We start from the raw sequence: 17,835 nt of genomic DNA on the forward strand, positions 1-17,835 counted from the left end.
CGCTAAAACGCTATCACTGCTTGTATGACAAGCGAGGCAACCTACAGGATGGACACGTTGCTCCCTGCAGATAACATTTTTTACTCGTAGTGCAACCATCGACCACGATTTCCATTCAATTCTTTTATTCTGACAATTCCAACGCCTCGCGGCGTTCACGCATCAAAGGGCTGCCGCCAAAAAAAAAAAACACAATGTTCTTAGGGCGAGCACCCTTAAGCGCTGAGTCGCTAGTTTATATGGGTGTAAGCGAACCCAAGACGCTTGTCCCAGGGGAAGATACCACTCTGGAAAATGGTGTAGACGCGACGAAGGAAGTTCTGTCCCAGGAGCCAGGTGCTAATACCAGGGATCTGGTGCTCCGTGTCCACGATGAAACCGGTGTAGCACGTGGTGTTTACCTGTAGCGGGAAGTATAGTCGGCATTAGGAGCAGGCTGTGGCTAAGATACTAAGTAAAAGGTTGTGTAATCTTGAGGCCGCTGTAAGGCGCGATGTTCGCCCAGGGGATTTCGTAAGGATGTGATATTTTCGGGCTCTGCCGGAGTGGTGCAGTGGTAAGACGCTCGACTACTGTGCCGGAGTACCCAGGCTCGAACTCGACCGCGGCGGCTGCGTTTCGATGGAGGCGAAACGAAGAGGCGTCCGTGTGCTGTGCGAGGTCAGCGCACGTTAAAGATTCCCAGGTGGTCGAAATTACACCGCAGTCCTCCACTACGGCTCCTATTTCTCTCTTTCTACTTTCACACCCACATTCCTCCCTTCCCTTACGGCGCGGTTGAGGTGTCCACAAACCAGGCGTGACAGATACAGCGCTTTTCCTTTCCTTTGAGCCAATTATTATTATTCTATTATATTTTCGACTCTCACGATGAAGGCACAGCTTTCGAGGTTGAAAAACTATCTATTCAGTCGTTATCAGCAACCGAAATTGAATACACAGATATATATACTATAGATCGGAAGCAGGCATTATGTTGGTTGGTTGGTTTGTGGGGTTTAGCGTCCCAAAGCGACTCAGGCTATGAGAGACGCCGTAGTGGAGGACTCCGGAAATTTCGACCACCTGGGGTTCTTTAACGTGTACTGACATCGCACAGCACACGGGCGCCTTGCTTTCCGCCTCTATCGAAAAGCGGCCGCCGAGGCCGGGATTCGATCCCGCGTCCTCGGGAGCAGTAGTCGAGCGCCGTAACCACTGCGCCACCCCGGCGGGTGCAGGCATTATGTGTTCGACATCAATAAGAACTTCAGCATGACTTGCCTGGAATGTGGTAAAGCGTTTAAGGAGATTCCACAGTATTTATAACAGGCTGCTTTATCAGCTCGGAAGTACGAGTTGCAGAAAAAGTGCAACGTAACAAGGGATGCCGAAGAATGCAGTGGCTATTGCAGCGGAGGTTAATCAGATTTCTTAAAGGCGGGATTTCTGAGAAAGTGTGGTAGTTTCATCGGCAAGGTAATACTGGTTCTGGCTTACGTCTGACAACAAGCGTATCTGGCTAATTAGTATCCTGGGTAACTAAATTCTAATATTTTACACTTACTTAAAAACTGAGGTGCTTGAATGTCACTTAATATTTGGACTGGAATCACCTTCCCGCAGAAATTGTCGGCATTACTAACTATGAGCAGTTCCGCGTAGCTCTAGCTAACATTGTATACTCAGGTGCTATTTGACATTCATGTACATACTGCACTCTCTTCATTTTTGTATATTTACCAATCCCCCTCTGTAATGCCTCTGGCCCTGAGGGGTAATGTAAATAAATAAATAAATAAAAATATTTGCAGCCGGCCGCAAGCTATTTCCACATTGTTTTTAAAATTATCAAATTGCTGCTTCACTCGCCACTGTGGTGCAGCAATGTCGTCCAGCACGAAAACCTTTTGAAAAGCGCTGCACTACAAAACGACTTCTGACGCTACCACGTCACTCGTGGCCCACCTCACCTGACCTGGCGTACATACATCGCGTGCTTGACAGTGTTCGTCGCTGCTCGCTGCTACAGCACGCACTGGAGAAAGACCACGTTGGACGAGCTTCATGCAGTAGCGTGCAGATTAGCGTCGCTTAACGGCACGTCAAAAAGGCGTCCATAACGTATAGGGCGCTGTGGACGACACTCGCTGAATCACAGCGCAGAGGACAGTCTTGTTTACTAAATTTTGAAAGCGCGATACGGGTATTAATCATCATTATCGTCGTCAGCCTGACTATGCCCACTGCAAGGCGAAGGCCTCTCCCATATTTCTCCAAATAGCCCTGTTCTGTGCTAGCTGCATCCACTTGACCCCTGCGAACTTCTTAACCTCACCCGCCTACCTAATTTTCTGCCTCCCCCTGCTACGCTTTCCTTCCCTTGGAATCCAGTTTGTTACCCTAAGCGACCATCGGCTATCCTCTCTTTGCACTACATGTCCTGCCCATGCCCATTTCTTCTTCTTAATTTACACTATAATGTCAGTAACTTGAGTTATTTCTCTGACCCACTCTGCACGCTTCCTATCTCTTAATGTTACCCTTACCATTTTTCGTTCTATAGCCCTCTGGGTTGTCCTCAACATAAGTAAACCCCTTTTATTAGCCTCCACTTTTCAGCCCCATAGGTGAGTACAGGTAAGATGCAACTGTTGTATACTTTCCTCTTGAGCGATACCGGTAAGCTGCTCGTCATAATCTGCGAGTGCTTGCCAAACGCGCTCCATCCCAATCTTATTCTTCTTGTTATTTCCTTTTCATGGTTCGGATCTGCGGTTACTACCTGTCCTAAGTAGACATATTCATATTCGCCTACTACTTCCAGTGCCTCGCTACCTAACATAAACTGCTGTTCCTTCCCGAGGCTGTTGAACATTACCTTAGTCTTCTGCATATTGATTTTTAAGCCTACCTTTCTACTTTCCCTATCTAGGTCATCAATCATTATTTGCAGTTCATCCCCCGAGTTACTTAGCAAGGCAATGTCATCAGCGAATCGCAGATTACTGAGGTATCCTCCATCTACCCTTATCCCTAACTGCTCCCATTCAAAGTCTCTGAATACTTCCTCTAAGCAAGCTGTGAATAGTACTGGGGAGATCGTGTCTCCTTGCCTAATACCTTTCTTTATGGGAATTTTGTTACTTTCTTTCTTTATTACTCATAGCCGGCTACAATTTCCAATTTCATTCTAGCATTTCAATTGATAGTAAATGATTAAACTGGTAGATTCTAGTTAACCAGCACAAATACCTTCCCTGTTCTCTAACCTCAGTTAACACTGATATTCCAACGACGACTAAGGCTTCTCGATATCTAGAAAAAAATTGGGTTAAAATTCCTAGTTTTCCGCCGTTGAAACCCTCAGTATATACGACAAGAAGAGGTCAAGAGCTTTAGAGATGTTGGTAAGCTGCATTCAGTGCATCGATAAACTAATCTGCTGCCCCGTTACGTTTCCGCGAAAACCTATTCAGTTTAGTGCGTTTTTTATGTTTTGCTAACTCTCTGAAGCATCATGGTTGCTGCGCATCTGTCTTTTAGGCTTAAGGCAGCGATTAGTGCAAAATGAGAGGTGCCTAAAGCTGCAGAAGAGAACAAGAAGGAAGGCTAAGAACGAGCGCAGACAGTACGCAATGCGCTGTTGTGTCGCTCAAGTTCGCCGTGAGAATTACTCCGCAGCAGGGCTGCGTTGCTTTTAAATTATCATTTCGAGTTGTCTCAGTTGCTCATGTTGAAATGTGTACGCTCACTAAACCCTCTAACACTATTAAATGCGTAACGGTAGCTACGTCTCTTTCGAGCGATATATTTTGGCTCTTATTGATACCGGCCCCTGCCTTACAAGTTGGTCGGCTCTTCGACGCCAGCACTTTGATACAGTATCCAGAAAATAAATTGAGTTTTTTGCTTCGCTCTTTTTCGTGCCTGTTACGACTCATCCATTAAAATGTTCTTATCCTCCTATCAATGTCGTGCAGGAAACGATTGCGCTGCTAACCAAAAATAGTTACAGGTAATTGACCAAATCCTATTTGTCAAGTTTTGGTGCACAATCTGGCTTATAAAGTTCTTCGATAGCTACTTACCTTCACGATGTAGTCTTCCGGACGGAGGTCGAAGACCTTGCCACCAATCTTGATGCTAATATTCGGCAGAGTCGGGATGGTCTCGCATTCAATGGTGTACTGCAAATCACAGGAAAAACATGCAGCAATCAAGTTTCGAATCTCTCTCTCTCTCTCTCTCTATATATATATATATATATATATATATATATATATAAACACTGTATTAGCTTTGTATTGCCCAAATTAGAATATTTTCTGACCAGTAAAATTAGTTGACTCGACAATTGTCCCTCGATCGCATTGTACACACTGTCTCTGCCGAAGCCGTGTAGCCCCATTTTTAAGCTTTCAATAAAAAAAATGGACAGTGTGTTAAGATTAATTTTAGGACTTGATAATTACAGTCCGGTCTGAGTTCCAAAAGAAGGGCGAGCTTTTTAGCTTCCGACATGGGTTTGTTTTTCCATTGTTATGAAATTTTGTCTAAAATGAATATATCAGATATGCTTCTTGCCATCGTGAAAGGCTCCCAGTTTATCTTTCCTTTATGGTTGCCACGTTGTAACACATAGGTGGGGGCAGCGGAAGAGGCTGCAGCAAGTTAGCGCTTTGAGCCACCCCTAGATGCCAGAACGAAGCTTATTAAGCACGCATGAAAGAATCCACAAGCGCTTAGAGTCTGTATATCCGTAGCCATCTTAATATCTTCATATCTTTTTTGCCACGCAGAAGTTTGCTTTCTTCCAGACGCTGTCACTCCAGTCTTACGAGAATTTAGTATAGCCACATATCGTGCTTCCTGCTTATCACGGTAAAAACCATACCATAATACCATAATAATTCCGTAGTAATGTTAGATGTAGTATTTTATAATTCAACTTTCAGCTCCTTGTTTTTTCAGGGTTCACTGACACGAACAAAGCACCAGATAGTCGTGTTATTCTCTGCACTTTTTTCATCTTCAAAGTGTAAGCGCATACTCACTTCTCCGTGGGAAGTGCTGGAAGCATTGATGGTCTTGTGGATGATGTCAATCATCTTCTGAGGTCCGTAGATGAACGGCATGGAAGAAACGGGCTTACCGGTGATGTTCTCGGTCTCGATCCAGCGAGCGCCAATCTTGATGCTGCGTAGAATGCATGACATTCAGAGGAAGAATTCAGTCTCACATATGTGTCCCGGATGAATGTTGTATTGACCTTAAAGATGTATCTTTGAGCATCACATATGTAGGCCGGATGAATGCTTTATCTTTGATCACCATATATGCACGCTGTTTTTGCTTAGAATGTGCATCAATGGCAAAAAGACGCGACCATCACGGAAATGAAGTCATTCTTGTAGTGTAACCGGTTATAATGGTAAGAAAAAAATTTTCCACGCTTTTCATTCTAATTCTTATTTACTGAAAGATAGATGCAAATATGTACACCATAATTGTACATAACCAAATCGAATCTTTTTTCCACCTGTAGTTCAATACAAACATAAAAGGGCTACGATACAAAGCTGCCTGTAGAAGATATCAGTGGCTCGTTAGCGCAGTCATTCGGAGAGGAGCAATAAATAGATTAGTGAGCGAAAAAAAGAGCATTTTTTAACTGTTATAACTCTTACTGATGTAATTATATTGCGGCGACACCTTCAAAAGTGTATTTGTTTTTTTTTTTTTTCAACAACCGCCGGCATACAGGCTTATCACTCTGATTCTGGATCGCGTATCAGTTCCGTAATCTTTGTTTGTTAATGCTCGATGTCGCGGGTCACATCTTTATCAGTTTCGTTGTGCGCAAGATGCACCGAGATCTATCTCGAAGATTCCGGCCACTCGTGTGTCTTTCCACAATGTTCCAGCCCGTGCTGGTAGCTCTTTGCGACGTTATCTAGATTGTTCTGTGCAGCCTTTAAATTGAGCGTTGCCGAGTGTGACGAGCATTCTTCGTTCGACGATCGACCAACATGTTTGCTGCTATCGCCGCCGCTGAGTTGATTAGTTGTTTTGCGGGCGCAAGTCAGCCCAATAAAGAGTTAATTTCCGTACCATCAAGTCTGTGTCTTCATTTGTGTCATCGACCCTGGTCACCACCACGTGACAATATTTATAACTTATTTGGATGTTCTCAGGCCATATTGAAAGAGAAAACGAAACCACTACGTTTAGAACAGTCCATTGTTTGTATATACGATTTCAACATATTTCAATGCAGGAATAGATTCAATGGCTGCATATGTCAACTTCCAATGTCCATCACGGTTCCGTACGTCAAGTGAGGCTCAAAGGAGTAACAAATGTCCTTTTTGTTCTTGTAAATATTATGTGAGGTATCGGCAAGTGAACCAGGTACTAACTGAGAACATATGTTTTCGATTACTACAAGCAATAACGGCATTACGAAGACACGAAATTTTTCAATCACTAGGGCACATTTATCAGTGCTCGTTTTCCAACGGACCATATACTTGCCTTATACTTGATTTGTTTGTTTTTGATCTGTCTTTAAAGAAATTGTTTCAGAGCTTGCCGCATGTTCAATCTATGAAAAATTGTCGATACCGGAGGGCATCGGTGAGCGGCCTAAGCACACGAAAGTAGGATGAAGCGAGCACTAGACTTTGGGCAGGGATTCAAGCACCTTAAAAGTACGTGAGAAATTTAGTCCCTCTTTCCCCTCTGATCAAAGAAGTCGTATCACTGCTTGTTATTTCTCCTTGGTGCGGACTGCTACACTCTTAATCTTGTTCCATTTGCGTTCCGGTTATAATTGGAACTTTGAAAAATGTTCCCCTCATAAGCGGGACTTTTTTAAAAGTTCCACTTATAACTGGAACATATGTGGAACCAGATTAGGAGTGTAACGGAGTGGCAATGTTTGCGTGGCGAGAGCTTTAGCCGGAATTGCGGGAATGAGATGCAGCAGCCCACGCCCGGCTGCAGGTGTGCCACGTGGACGCATCCGAGTGAAGGTGATAATATGACGCCATCTTCGTCCCCATATTTCGCAAGTGTTGTTTTAGTGACAGGAAAACTACGCAAAATTGAATTTTTCAATCGAAAATCACTTTTTTTTAAGAATATGCAAACTTGAAGGCTCTTGCAACATGCGAATTTAGATGGCAGGAGGCTATACATAGAAAAAATTTTACTTTCAAATATATTTTGCTAGTGCCTTTGTCTCATAAATTATTTAACAATAAGTGTAATTAAATTTTGTGTTACCTCATAGATTTCAGACATCTAGCAAGAATCTTGATATTAGGGCTCAGTCGGATAGATTCCGAATATTTCAATCCATTTGTATAATAATTACGCCTAGAGAGCCTAATGTCCATACAAGTCGAGTGCGCAGAGAATCTACATTTATGGTGGAACTACTATATGCTCTAGGGATGGATAATTAATATTTGCACTCTACTGCCATCCAGGGTGCGTTTTATTATAGGTTTACTCAGAAAAATATTGTCAATAAACTTAGACTTAAAGGAGCGTAACCGTGCGATGGGCTGATCTGCACTAAAATATATTCGAATATAGACATCCTGCCTTAACTGTCAGCAGCAGAGTATCATACGTTCATCTCTTCTGAGTAGCGATCAATTTGTAGCCATAGTTTTAATGAATGGGGCCGCAAGCAACCACTTAGCGCAACGACTGCCTTTATCTCGTCCATAAATGACACTTTGTCCATAAGGCATACAGACAGGCTAGGCCGAACTGAATGCATTCTGCTTTGCTAGGGGAGTAATGCACAAATTTCTTACCGGGACACTTCGCATGATAGATGCGTTCAGTCACATGCACCTAGTCCTAAGCCCTCGTTGCGATTTTTGCCCATAGAGTGAGCGACGTTTCTCAGATTCTCTCTGCCTATCTCGGTTTAACCCGAAGATCGACAGGGAAAGAGCCTGTTCTCACCCCTGGATCTTGAAAATCCACTCGTCAGTAGCGCTTATCGCGTAAGTCAGCTCTCCGTCATAGTGAGATTTCTCTTCGCCACCGATGACGATCTCTCCGTCGGAGCCATTGATGGTCGGGTGGAGGTAGAAGGCGAACTTATTCTCCGGCACGAGGTGCTGCCAGAAGATGTTATCGATGATAGACCAGTGGTCACTGTGGAAGCGTGACTCGATGCTCAATCCGATGTGTCCATCAAAGGGGACACCATTGTAGATCTGAAAATGATTGCGCCACTTGAAGACGCCCATGGTTCTGCATGTTTCCAGTTAAAGTTCCTTTTAACTATAAATATTCTTTCAGCAACGATAGCAGCCTTCTCTAAAAACTGTTGCCTGCCGTTAGAACATGAGGGATCCATACGAAGGGAAGGTATAGTCATGAAATTATGGAATATAAAATAAATAGGCACACATAAGATGATGGAGGCATACTCAGAACAGGCCAATAGTAGGATTAATGAGCCAACGTCATAGCTGTGATAGGAACAGTGAAGCCTACGACGTTGGAATTCGCTGCAGGGCACATTTACCATGAACTACAAAGATCGCATCAAGAAAAAGGAGACGCTGCAAACAGAAACGAATTACAAATTCGAAAACGCTGTAACCTAATGCCTTCTCGATTATTTAATTTGACGCACACATGCCTATCACAGAATACAGTAAATAAGAAGCAGAGGAACCAGCTCATAACTTTGCTGCTCCAAAACCTCTAGCGAAGACGAGACAACAAATCACAATCCAGGGGCTCAAACAAGCACGCCAATTGCGCCTGACAAGCTGAAGCAATTTCCAAACAATGAAGCTCATCGCAATTGGCAAAAAAGCCAATTAATTTGCGAAAGTAACGACATTCTGTGAAATTTATTCTCAGAATACTGACCCTCGCATTTGCTCCTCACCTGCCTTTCTAATCAGCGCATTCCTGGTCGATGATTGGCTCCTCAGGCCGTCTTAGTAGATAAAGAAGCCAGGGACAAGATTTTGCTGCTTTTTGTTTTTTGCACAAAGCGTTTTTCCAGCCAGCTTGCTCTTCGACACGGCTGCCATCTTTCTGCCTGACGTATGGCTGAACAGCGTGCCATGTGCAAGACGCAGAAAAACACTAAGGTGGCAATGAGAACACAGTGCCGCATATTGGGCCGCAACAGTGTTGTCTCGGATCAAAACCATCTGTGTACGGGCTAGATAACAAGTTAGTATGATGGCACCTAGATGGCGCACCTAGAGTTGCGTGGCCGCACGGTCCAGACTAATCTTCTACATGCATGAATAAAAAACATCAGTTGATACTGAACCCTGTTGAAGCGTTAGTGAGGTTCAATTTGAGGTCCTTGTTAATATTTTCTTATGATAAAGATTCATACATATCCTGCTATAATAGAGAAAATAATTGCTTACTGTTGAGTGCAAGCTTTGGGAGGTTGAAATAAATATTAGCATTTAAGATCAGGCCGCCCCATGCGAATAAGGCAGCCTGCAGATGCCGTTTTTAGACCAATTGAGAACAAAAATAATACTGGTCTTCTTCAATTTCAGTATCTTTTCAGACTTTCACGGGAGTCACTCAGGGCGACGATATGACGATTGTCCATTACTCCGTGAACTGTTTGCTGAGAGAATTCAAAGCAGATCTTTACCCGCTTCCTTCATGAACAACAAAGGCGAACGTACCTCCGGACTGATAACGGTGGCCTCGACAAAGAGCTGCTCAGTAATGTTGATGCCGGCGATGCTGATGGTCTCGCGAGCAGCAGTGCCCAGGATGCTGCCCCCTCCAATGTAGTCCTCGCTCACCCAGATTCCGTACGGAATGTAGGACGATGAATGGCGGTTGTCGTATAGGGTGCGGTTGCCTGTGTTGCACGAAAAATGATTAGCGTGAATTTTAATTGGCGAGCGTTGTCGTAAAACGACTGGAGGGTGAAATAAAGCGTTCCTCTTCAAAGTTGGGATTGCTGTAAAGTGTATTGGGGTTCCCAGCTTGAAAAGGACTTCAATTCGTCAGCGTTCCATTTCGTGCCTTGAAATAAAGGCAAGAACCCACTACTAGGGAGAAAGCTCGCATTTAACAGAGTCTAAATTTCATAACGAGTAAATTCAGTGTGAGGAGCATATGGCAGAGTTCACTAGAAAATAAAAAGGCTTCTGTTGCACAAGGTGTGAATTTTAAAAAAAGAATAAAATTTGTTTCCTCTTTAAAAATTATTCCTTTATACCGAACTTCCTCTTAATGTGCATGGAGTCTTTTATTCCCTCCAGCAGAGAATCTGCCGCTGGTGGCTGATATATACCGACGGAGTCTGATTATTGGAGGTGCTCCGATTTAAGAAAGACTAATAGAATTGAAAAGTTAATAAAGTGGCAATTTCGGTGAGTGTATAAAGGAATAATTCGCTGAGTGTATCAAGGAGCATTGGCTCACTAAGATGCACTTGCTTTTTTAAATGTTATGCCCTTCTTTTGCACTCTGTCGCACTTATTAGCTAGCAATCAGCTTCTGGACATCATTCGCAGGGGTAACTTTCCAGTGATCTGCACAACTTTATTGTTTTCAGAAATTGTCAGTATCTTTCCATTTGCATTCGTAACGCGCCTTAAAGGATCCCTTAGAGTGACGTAAAGCCCTTCAAGCTTTCTATTGGAGCGTAAAAGAGACTGGCTGCCCGGCTCTTCCAGACGTATCACAATGGTATTGTGCTTGTGTGAAGTTGACGAGGTAGTTAAGATAGCGCGGGGCTTTGTTAGCATGCTAAAAATAAATGTCGTACACATAGCTATTTGAGGTATTTCAGTCTCGGAAGTTATGTAGATACTTTTTCAGTGCTCTTTTAAAACTGCACTGAGAGTGCGAGACAACTTTCCGGTTTCATGTTTTGTGGTCGGTAAACATATACAAATTTATTAGTGTATACCTCACTAGACGCAACTTTTATTGCTAGCTGCAAACTGAACTGGAACCATCGCTCAGCCCGTAACCTCAAGGGGACTCCATGCCAAGTTTCTTCTCAACGCAACTTTGTGGGGCGAACCATGCTGAGAGAGATCTCAATAAACGCAAAAGCGATTTGCGATCGAATCACTCATGAACGTGGCGTGGCAGGATTACTGATATTCATTTGTAGGCCTGCGAGCAATCTAGACTCACCGCACTGGTCTTCACTGCAGCCAATGGAAGGCACCCAGGTCAGGTTGGAAGCGGTGTCGAAAATGACCTTGAAGATCTGCGGCGGCGTGCCAATGGTGATGATTCCGTAGTACTGCAGCTGCGGAGCCGACAAATAAGGATGAATTGTTATTTGGCTAACCTTCAGGCGTACATTCAACCATTCATACTTTCGTTAACCATTTTTGTCGCTGAATTGTAAATTAAAAAGCTACGGCGAGGTTTGTCTGAACACACTTATTTGGGGTTAGAAAGCTTCGTGCGCAGACTAGTATAAAAGCAAAGATACTTTATAGAGACTGCTCCAAGGGACCTTGTTCGTGATGAAATCTGTTTTTCTATATGCACTTGAGATTTATTGCCCATAGACAATTGTGAAGGCCTTGTAATGAAAGGCTATTTTGTATTATCAAAATAAATACGTAAATTTTCTCATGGCATCTATACCGTGCAATCATTACACCAAAGGTTAGTGTATTTGTTGAGCTGATAATTGATTTAAAAAAATATCGGATATGAAACGCTTCCATAAGTTACTCAGAAGGCAATTTAAATCTAGCTATGTAAAATAAGGGGCCCTTATTATTATTGTCCACAGTGGTCGCTCAGTCGTTAGAGTGCTCTACTGCTGGTTCCGAAGGACGCAAGTTCGATGGAGGGGAAAACCATGGCGCTCTTCTACTGGGCGACATCAGTTTTGGATAAGGAAACCCAGGTTGAAAATTTCTGCAGCCCCATTACTGCATCGGTAGAATCCTCAGTCTCCTTATGGAGATACACCCTAAAAACCAATCCAGCCGCACCGCCTTATTGACACGAATGGCAATAAAATATACAATATGGCTAAGACAGTTCAGGTAACCGATGAGGTGCGCATAGCTTTTTCCAAGACCGAAAAGAAAGAGTACTAGATTAAAAAAAACGTAACAGGGCAAAGGACTTCAATAATAAGAAAGCAACGGAACTGTGAAGAAACCCTTAAGTAATAGATAGGAGGAAAGTAGCTCGTTGAAACAAAGTTCCAGATTATTTTGAAGGAAGAGGGGAAGATCTCGCTAGGAAACGCCTCCAACCTATACTATACGCATAAGTCTCATGTCCTCAAGGTTCCTGAAATTTTGGAAGCATGCATACATTATATTAGTTTATGATAAAGACCAAAATAAATATTGGAAAGATTATAAATTAATGGGTTAACTACAAGAAATAACTCCCTAAGGAAATCAATAAGACATTCAGGATAGCTATTGAGTTTAGTCAGAGGATGAGAATAGCTTTCAATAAAAAAAAAAAAAAAAAAAAACAGAAATGTTCGAAGAAAATGCCAAAAATATAACCAGCTCCTATAAATATAAAATATGACGAGAAAGGATTTAATTCTGTCGAAACTTCATTAGTCATAAGCGCAATAGATTAAGATTTCGTAGATGGAGCAGTTGCAAATTATAGAAAATTGATTCACCGGTGGCTCAGGACAACATTGCTTTCTAAGATAAAGCAATAAAATCTTGATAGAGGCAGGCGCTAATGAAGGAGACAAGATATCTGGAGTAGAATTCAAAGCGTGTTTGCAAGCTGTATTGAACTATCATCGCTGGGAAGAATTGAGGAGAGGGGGTGGCTGCTCTCACCGGAGTGGATCATTTGGTAAGTTATCTGAGAAGCCTATGTCTTGCAGTGGTCCGGCTTAGGAGCAGATAAAGAAGGCAACAGTATCCTAAACGAAAATTCCAAGCGGTTGTTTGCTTGCAAATTTAGGTGATAATGGTCACGAAGTAATATGTTTACAAGGACTACTAGAAAACTTCTGACAACTATTAAAAATGTTGAAGTTGCCGTCATATTTATGACAAAAAGTTAAATGTTCATGTCTTTTTAACATACATATTTCAAATGGCTCACGTTGTAACCACGCAAGCCTTGATAAGTCATGCCGCGGGTAGTGGGCTTCTTGAGTAAAAAAGGAGGAGTTAATTAACCGAAGGACAGATTCGATTTTATTTGTTTGTGGTTCCTGAAGACATGCTGGAACTGGTTTCCGAAGCATTACTTTTGTATAATAGTAATTCGCTGTTACCTGGAATTCAATCACTGTCATAAGAGTTTAGCAGGAAATTTCGCTTAAGGCGATGAAAAATAGAGAAAATGCAAACGCCATCAAAAACCTGATAAGCAAGCCCATTCTGAAGGTGAAGAGAAACCACACGAAGCCTTCTAACAGACCAAATTTACATTAAATACGATGACCGATACACTGCGCATCTGCCCCATGGTTTGCATCTATATATGTTACAGTGATCTATACCTGCTTGAATGCACTGCCAGGACTGAGTCATTTTTACTGGTTCATTCAATGCTAAGTATTTCAGGCCGGCTGGCTGAGCTCTGTGATGTTGTGAGAAACGTTAAATATCACAGTGTTCTGACCCTTTGCCGAAAGGAACTGAGATAATATAGTGACAATTTGGGCTGGTTGGTGCAAATATAACATATTGAACCAGTGAAAGACGCAAGAACACAAGAAAAGATGTACATACATGGGACAGCGCTGTCCCGTATACTTCTTGTCTTATGTTTCTGTGTCTTCCGCTTGTTCAATATGTTAGAACTGGCATACCTCAGGTAAATTCTCAGTGAAGCACTGATTTGTCTAATCTGTTTGACCAACCGAAGTGACAAGCATAGTGAACTAAGGCTGAGTTAGGTTGCTTGCCACTTACGTCGAGGGGTATGCTGTCACGTGACGCCTACATAAATATTTTCCTGTAATGCAAAAGAGAGCATATGTATCTTCTTCCTGTTCAATACTTTTTTAGCAACCAGCAAAAATCGTCAACTACTTCAGCCGCATTCCAATTATCGTGTACGCTAATGTTGCTACAATTTTCAGAGGTTTTGAAAGCATCAAGTATGATGGCTGGTAACGTCGGCTTGAATATTTTAGAGATCTCGATGACTCAAGCAACGATTATGACACTTCAAAAGCTAAAGTATTAAAAAAATTAGCGTACAGCAGATAAATAAATCCCGCAGCCTATGAAGTCACTCGAAACGAGAGTAGACCTTTTCGCTGCAAATGTGGCGATGAGCGGACAACCACATAATTCAAGATTAAATTTACCTGCGTGTAGTTGAGGGGTCCGGTGTAAATCTCTTCCTCGCTGCTGTGGTACATCCTAATCATCTTCTCAATCTTCTCCTTCCTCAACGGAATGCTGTTGTCCAAAGAGTATAATTTATAGGCGTTATTGGAGTCATTTCTGCAGGCGGAATATTCTCCTGCACTCTAGACGTAACCATTAGCGTTTAATCTGACAGGAAGGCTAAGTCATAGATCCAATAATATCGTTTTCTTGAAAAGCTGCACAGAATGGGGAATTTGTACAGAACTTCCTACAACGAGATTCATATAAAAAGAGGCAACCATTCTAGAATCAGTATTTGATCGAATTAGCTCATCAACCTGTTAACACACAAGCCCCTCAAAACAATTGCTAGTTCTTTTTGCTTTCTCAAGCAACCAGTTGTATAAGAGCTCGGCTAGAGTTCATGTGTTTTAAAAATGAAGATGATACTTATCAATATTCTTTGCTTCCGCAGGGTAGCAACGCCTTTCTTTTTTTTTATCATAATCCTCGGGTCGCAGACCTTCCATCGTGCCTCCGGATGCAATTTATGGTCGTGCCACAAAGACATAGGATGTGTCTTTACTGCGTTATAGAACTTAGAGATGATCATTTCTTTAACGTATCGGAGCTTCTAAAGTGTGGACATAAATTTACGCGCCCTTGTGGACATCACAAGAGGAAAATAACTGTTTTAGTTTGGAAACGCTGGATTTTACACCAAAACAACATCTAAAATTAAACCGTTGCGTTTATCCTTTTAGAAACTTAGCTTGTAACAAGTTGCTGAAATGCATATCAGCAAATCCGCCATTATTTGACCTTGCTAACCTCTCTTAAAGAGAACCATAGCATAGAGCTTCCCTGGGGATATGTCTCCATATTATTTGACTTGAAATGCATGCAAACGCGTTGAGTTATGGAGGCTTCATTAAACTGAATTTTTAGCCTTGACACCTGATAATCTAGTTCTGTTTCACCGTCTCCTCACCTGATCTTGGCTGCGGCAACGCCGAACAGCGCAATCAGCGCAATACACACGATCTTCATGGTGCTGCAGAGCTCTCCGTCGAAACCTGGGCGATGCTGTTCACTCCACAGACAGAATAGAGACCTTCCAACTAGAAGAGTCGCTCACCGCAGGGTTTTTAAAGGGCAACTCTGTGCCAGCGCCGAGGACTATCTTGTCGGTGCTGAGCAGGCTTCTGGAGTCGGCTCAGCCTGCCCCGCGCCATGCCGCAAGAAAAGCGAAAGCGCAACAAAAAACAGGCCAAGACAGCAACAACGCTGCCTGACACGTATTTGCGTCGAGCTAGCCGTGTGGCGCTGACTTGGCGAAGAAGAGTTGGTCTGCCCTTCAAGTGCCGCATGTTTATTCCCTTTTGCCACTTGAAGGAGACAAGAAATCTTCGGACACGTTAGTGGGTGGCAAGAACATGGAAAGATGATTGTGTTTTGCAAGAAATTATTGCGTGTGATTCACTAAAACCTGGTTCCTCAGAAGAGGGGCAAAGAACTGTAGCTAAAACTGCGACTTTATTGCTTGCAGGTAATTAGGAAAGGGTGATTTATACTGGTCACAGTCATTTAGGCCGGATGCAATTCGGTGGACTCTGGATTGGACAGAAGCGCAATTGTTTCAATGCAACATTGTGCAACGCAAGAGACATCAAAATCTTCCGTTTAGTTTAATGAAAAATTAAATTTATGCTGCGCGTTTACCCTAGCACCGAGCACAAGGTGTATAAGCAGACACGTAATGCGTTATCTAATTATAGAACGGTGGCTGGATGATAGTGAAGTATTGACGGAAGAGCTGGGGTTTTGGTAGCTGTTTGAATGACTCTGTGTGTCTGTGTGTCAGTCCTTTTTGTTTGGCTCCTTTAATCAAATATAAGTGAGTACGATTTTGCAAACCTCAGAGGCGATGGATTTTTACTGGCGGTATAGAAGAAGCAGGCCGGACACCAGGACGCCTGTCACTAAGTTTAATACCCCACTGTTTTCACGGCTGTCAACGTGGCAACATGGCGCTTAGTCTCTTCCGCACGCTCCCAGTACAAACCCTCTTATTCCTCGTCGTTTCACTTGCAGATTCTTGCCCGATCTGCAACAGGTGGCACTCGTCTTTAGGTCGTTTCATGCTTGAAGGGCTCGGACAATAAAGGACTCAAGCACCTACAGAAGTGTTCCTACCGCAGACTAAACAAATTAAATCCTCCTGTACGGAAATTATCCACATTTACAACCAGTCGGTATATTAGGGAGGGGAGTGATAATTAAAATATTTAGTTTCTGAAACATTCAGTCAAAAGCTCAAATGTCTTCCTTTTAGCAAACCGAGGGAGAATAAAGATAGGTTCATTGTTCGTGAGGTAACGCAGGCAAAGTTTCTCATAGGATTCGCATTGATTGAGGTCAAGTAAAGGGTGATGTTAAAATCAGTTTATTGAGAAGTGAAACACTCTCTCATGCAAAAGTTTCACAATAGATGAGAACAACATACAGAACCTCTAATAAATTATTCAGTTCGGTCTTTGATCAGCAGAAAAATATCGCCTTTGAAATTGCTCCTTAGGCAATGGGGGGCATCGAGAAGCATAACTACGTGCTCACGCAGCTTGCGTGTGCTGGATTCGGGACACGTCCTTTCCCTATTCCTCATTATTCTTCATTAAGCACCCAATTTAGCAGTACCTTATGACTTCGAAACTACTCTGAGGTTATCGCCTACTACGCCGCTCGCTTATCTTCCCTCTTCGTCTCAGTGTAGTTTTTCACATTATATAGCCAGCAACTTGCTCGTGTATAAAATTTGTACGCACTGGCATAGATGAATGAATGAATGAATGAATGAATGAACTTCATTTTTCACTTAAGTGGGATGGACCGCAGACGAAATGCTACTGCTCTGGGACCCGGTCACATAAAACAATAAATTAGATCCATGTAAGTGCTTTCACTACGTGAAGTAGGAGGATTGGGGGTAGAGGAAGTGGGCGATAATCGCACGAACGGGTGAAGTGAACCTATATGCATGCAATCCTCTCGAGATCTGCTTGCGCAGTAGCAATGAAGTCCGTCTGCCATTTTCACTCTCCGTTCCTGTTGTCCGTACTCCCCTCTTCTATCTGCATGATGGGTGATCGTCGTTAGTATTTATCGGTGATTTGGTTTTTAGGATTTACCGTCCCAAAGCACATCAGGCTATGAGAGACGCCATAGTGAAGGACACCGGAAATTTCGACCACCTGGGATTCTTCAACGTTCACTGATATCACACAGCCCACTGACGCCGCTCCGTTTCGCCTCAATGCAAACGCAGCCGTCAACGGTCGGGTTCGAACCCGGGTACCCCGGTACAGTGGTCGGGCGTCTTACCACTGTACCACCTCGGTGGGGCTCATCCGTCATCATCCTTTCTTGCTTCTTGTTTTGCGGAACAGCCGATAAGATCGCGGGCAGAACGTTACTAGAGAGAGTGCATAACCGTGGTTTCTCCTGTACAGCTACGAAATTTTTCAATTATTTTTACCTA

At 43.0% G+C, this 17,835-nt stretch overlaps 1 protein-coding gene across 1 annotated transcript; it reads right to left on the reverse strand.

Moving 5' to 3' along the window:
• Window positions 1-192: 192 nt before the first annotated feature.
• On the reverse strand, window positions 193-15,994 carry LOC146175675 (lysosomal aspartic protease-like). Its single transcript, XM_084582064.1, has 8 exons — window positions 15,289-15,994; window positions 14,294-14,387; window positions 11,155-11,272; window positions 9,681-9,862; window positions 7,966-8,222; window positions 5,037-5,178; window positions 4,071-4,169; window positions 193-401 (listed from the first exon to the last, which is right to left on the reverse strand). Exons 1-8 carry the CDS (start codon window positions 15,345-15,347, stop codon window positions 231-233), a joined length of 1,122 nt encoding a protein of 373 aa, XP_084438190.1. The 5' UTR covers window positions 15,348-15,994; the 3' UTR covers window positions 193-230.
• Between the last annotated feature and the right edge of the window lie 1,841 nt (window positions 15,995-17,835).

Source organism: Amblyomma maculatum, chromosome 10, assembly GCF_055883805.1.
Source record: "Amblyomma maculatum isolate TAMU_Amacu chromosome 10, ASM5588380v1, whole genome shotgun sequence".
NCBI classification, from domain to species: domain Eukaryota; kingdom Metazoa; phylum Arthropoda; class Arachnida; order Ixodida; family Ixodidae; genus Amblyomma; species Amblyomma maculatum.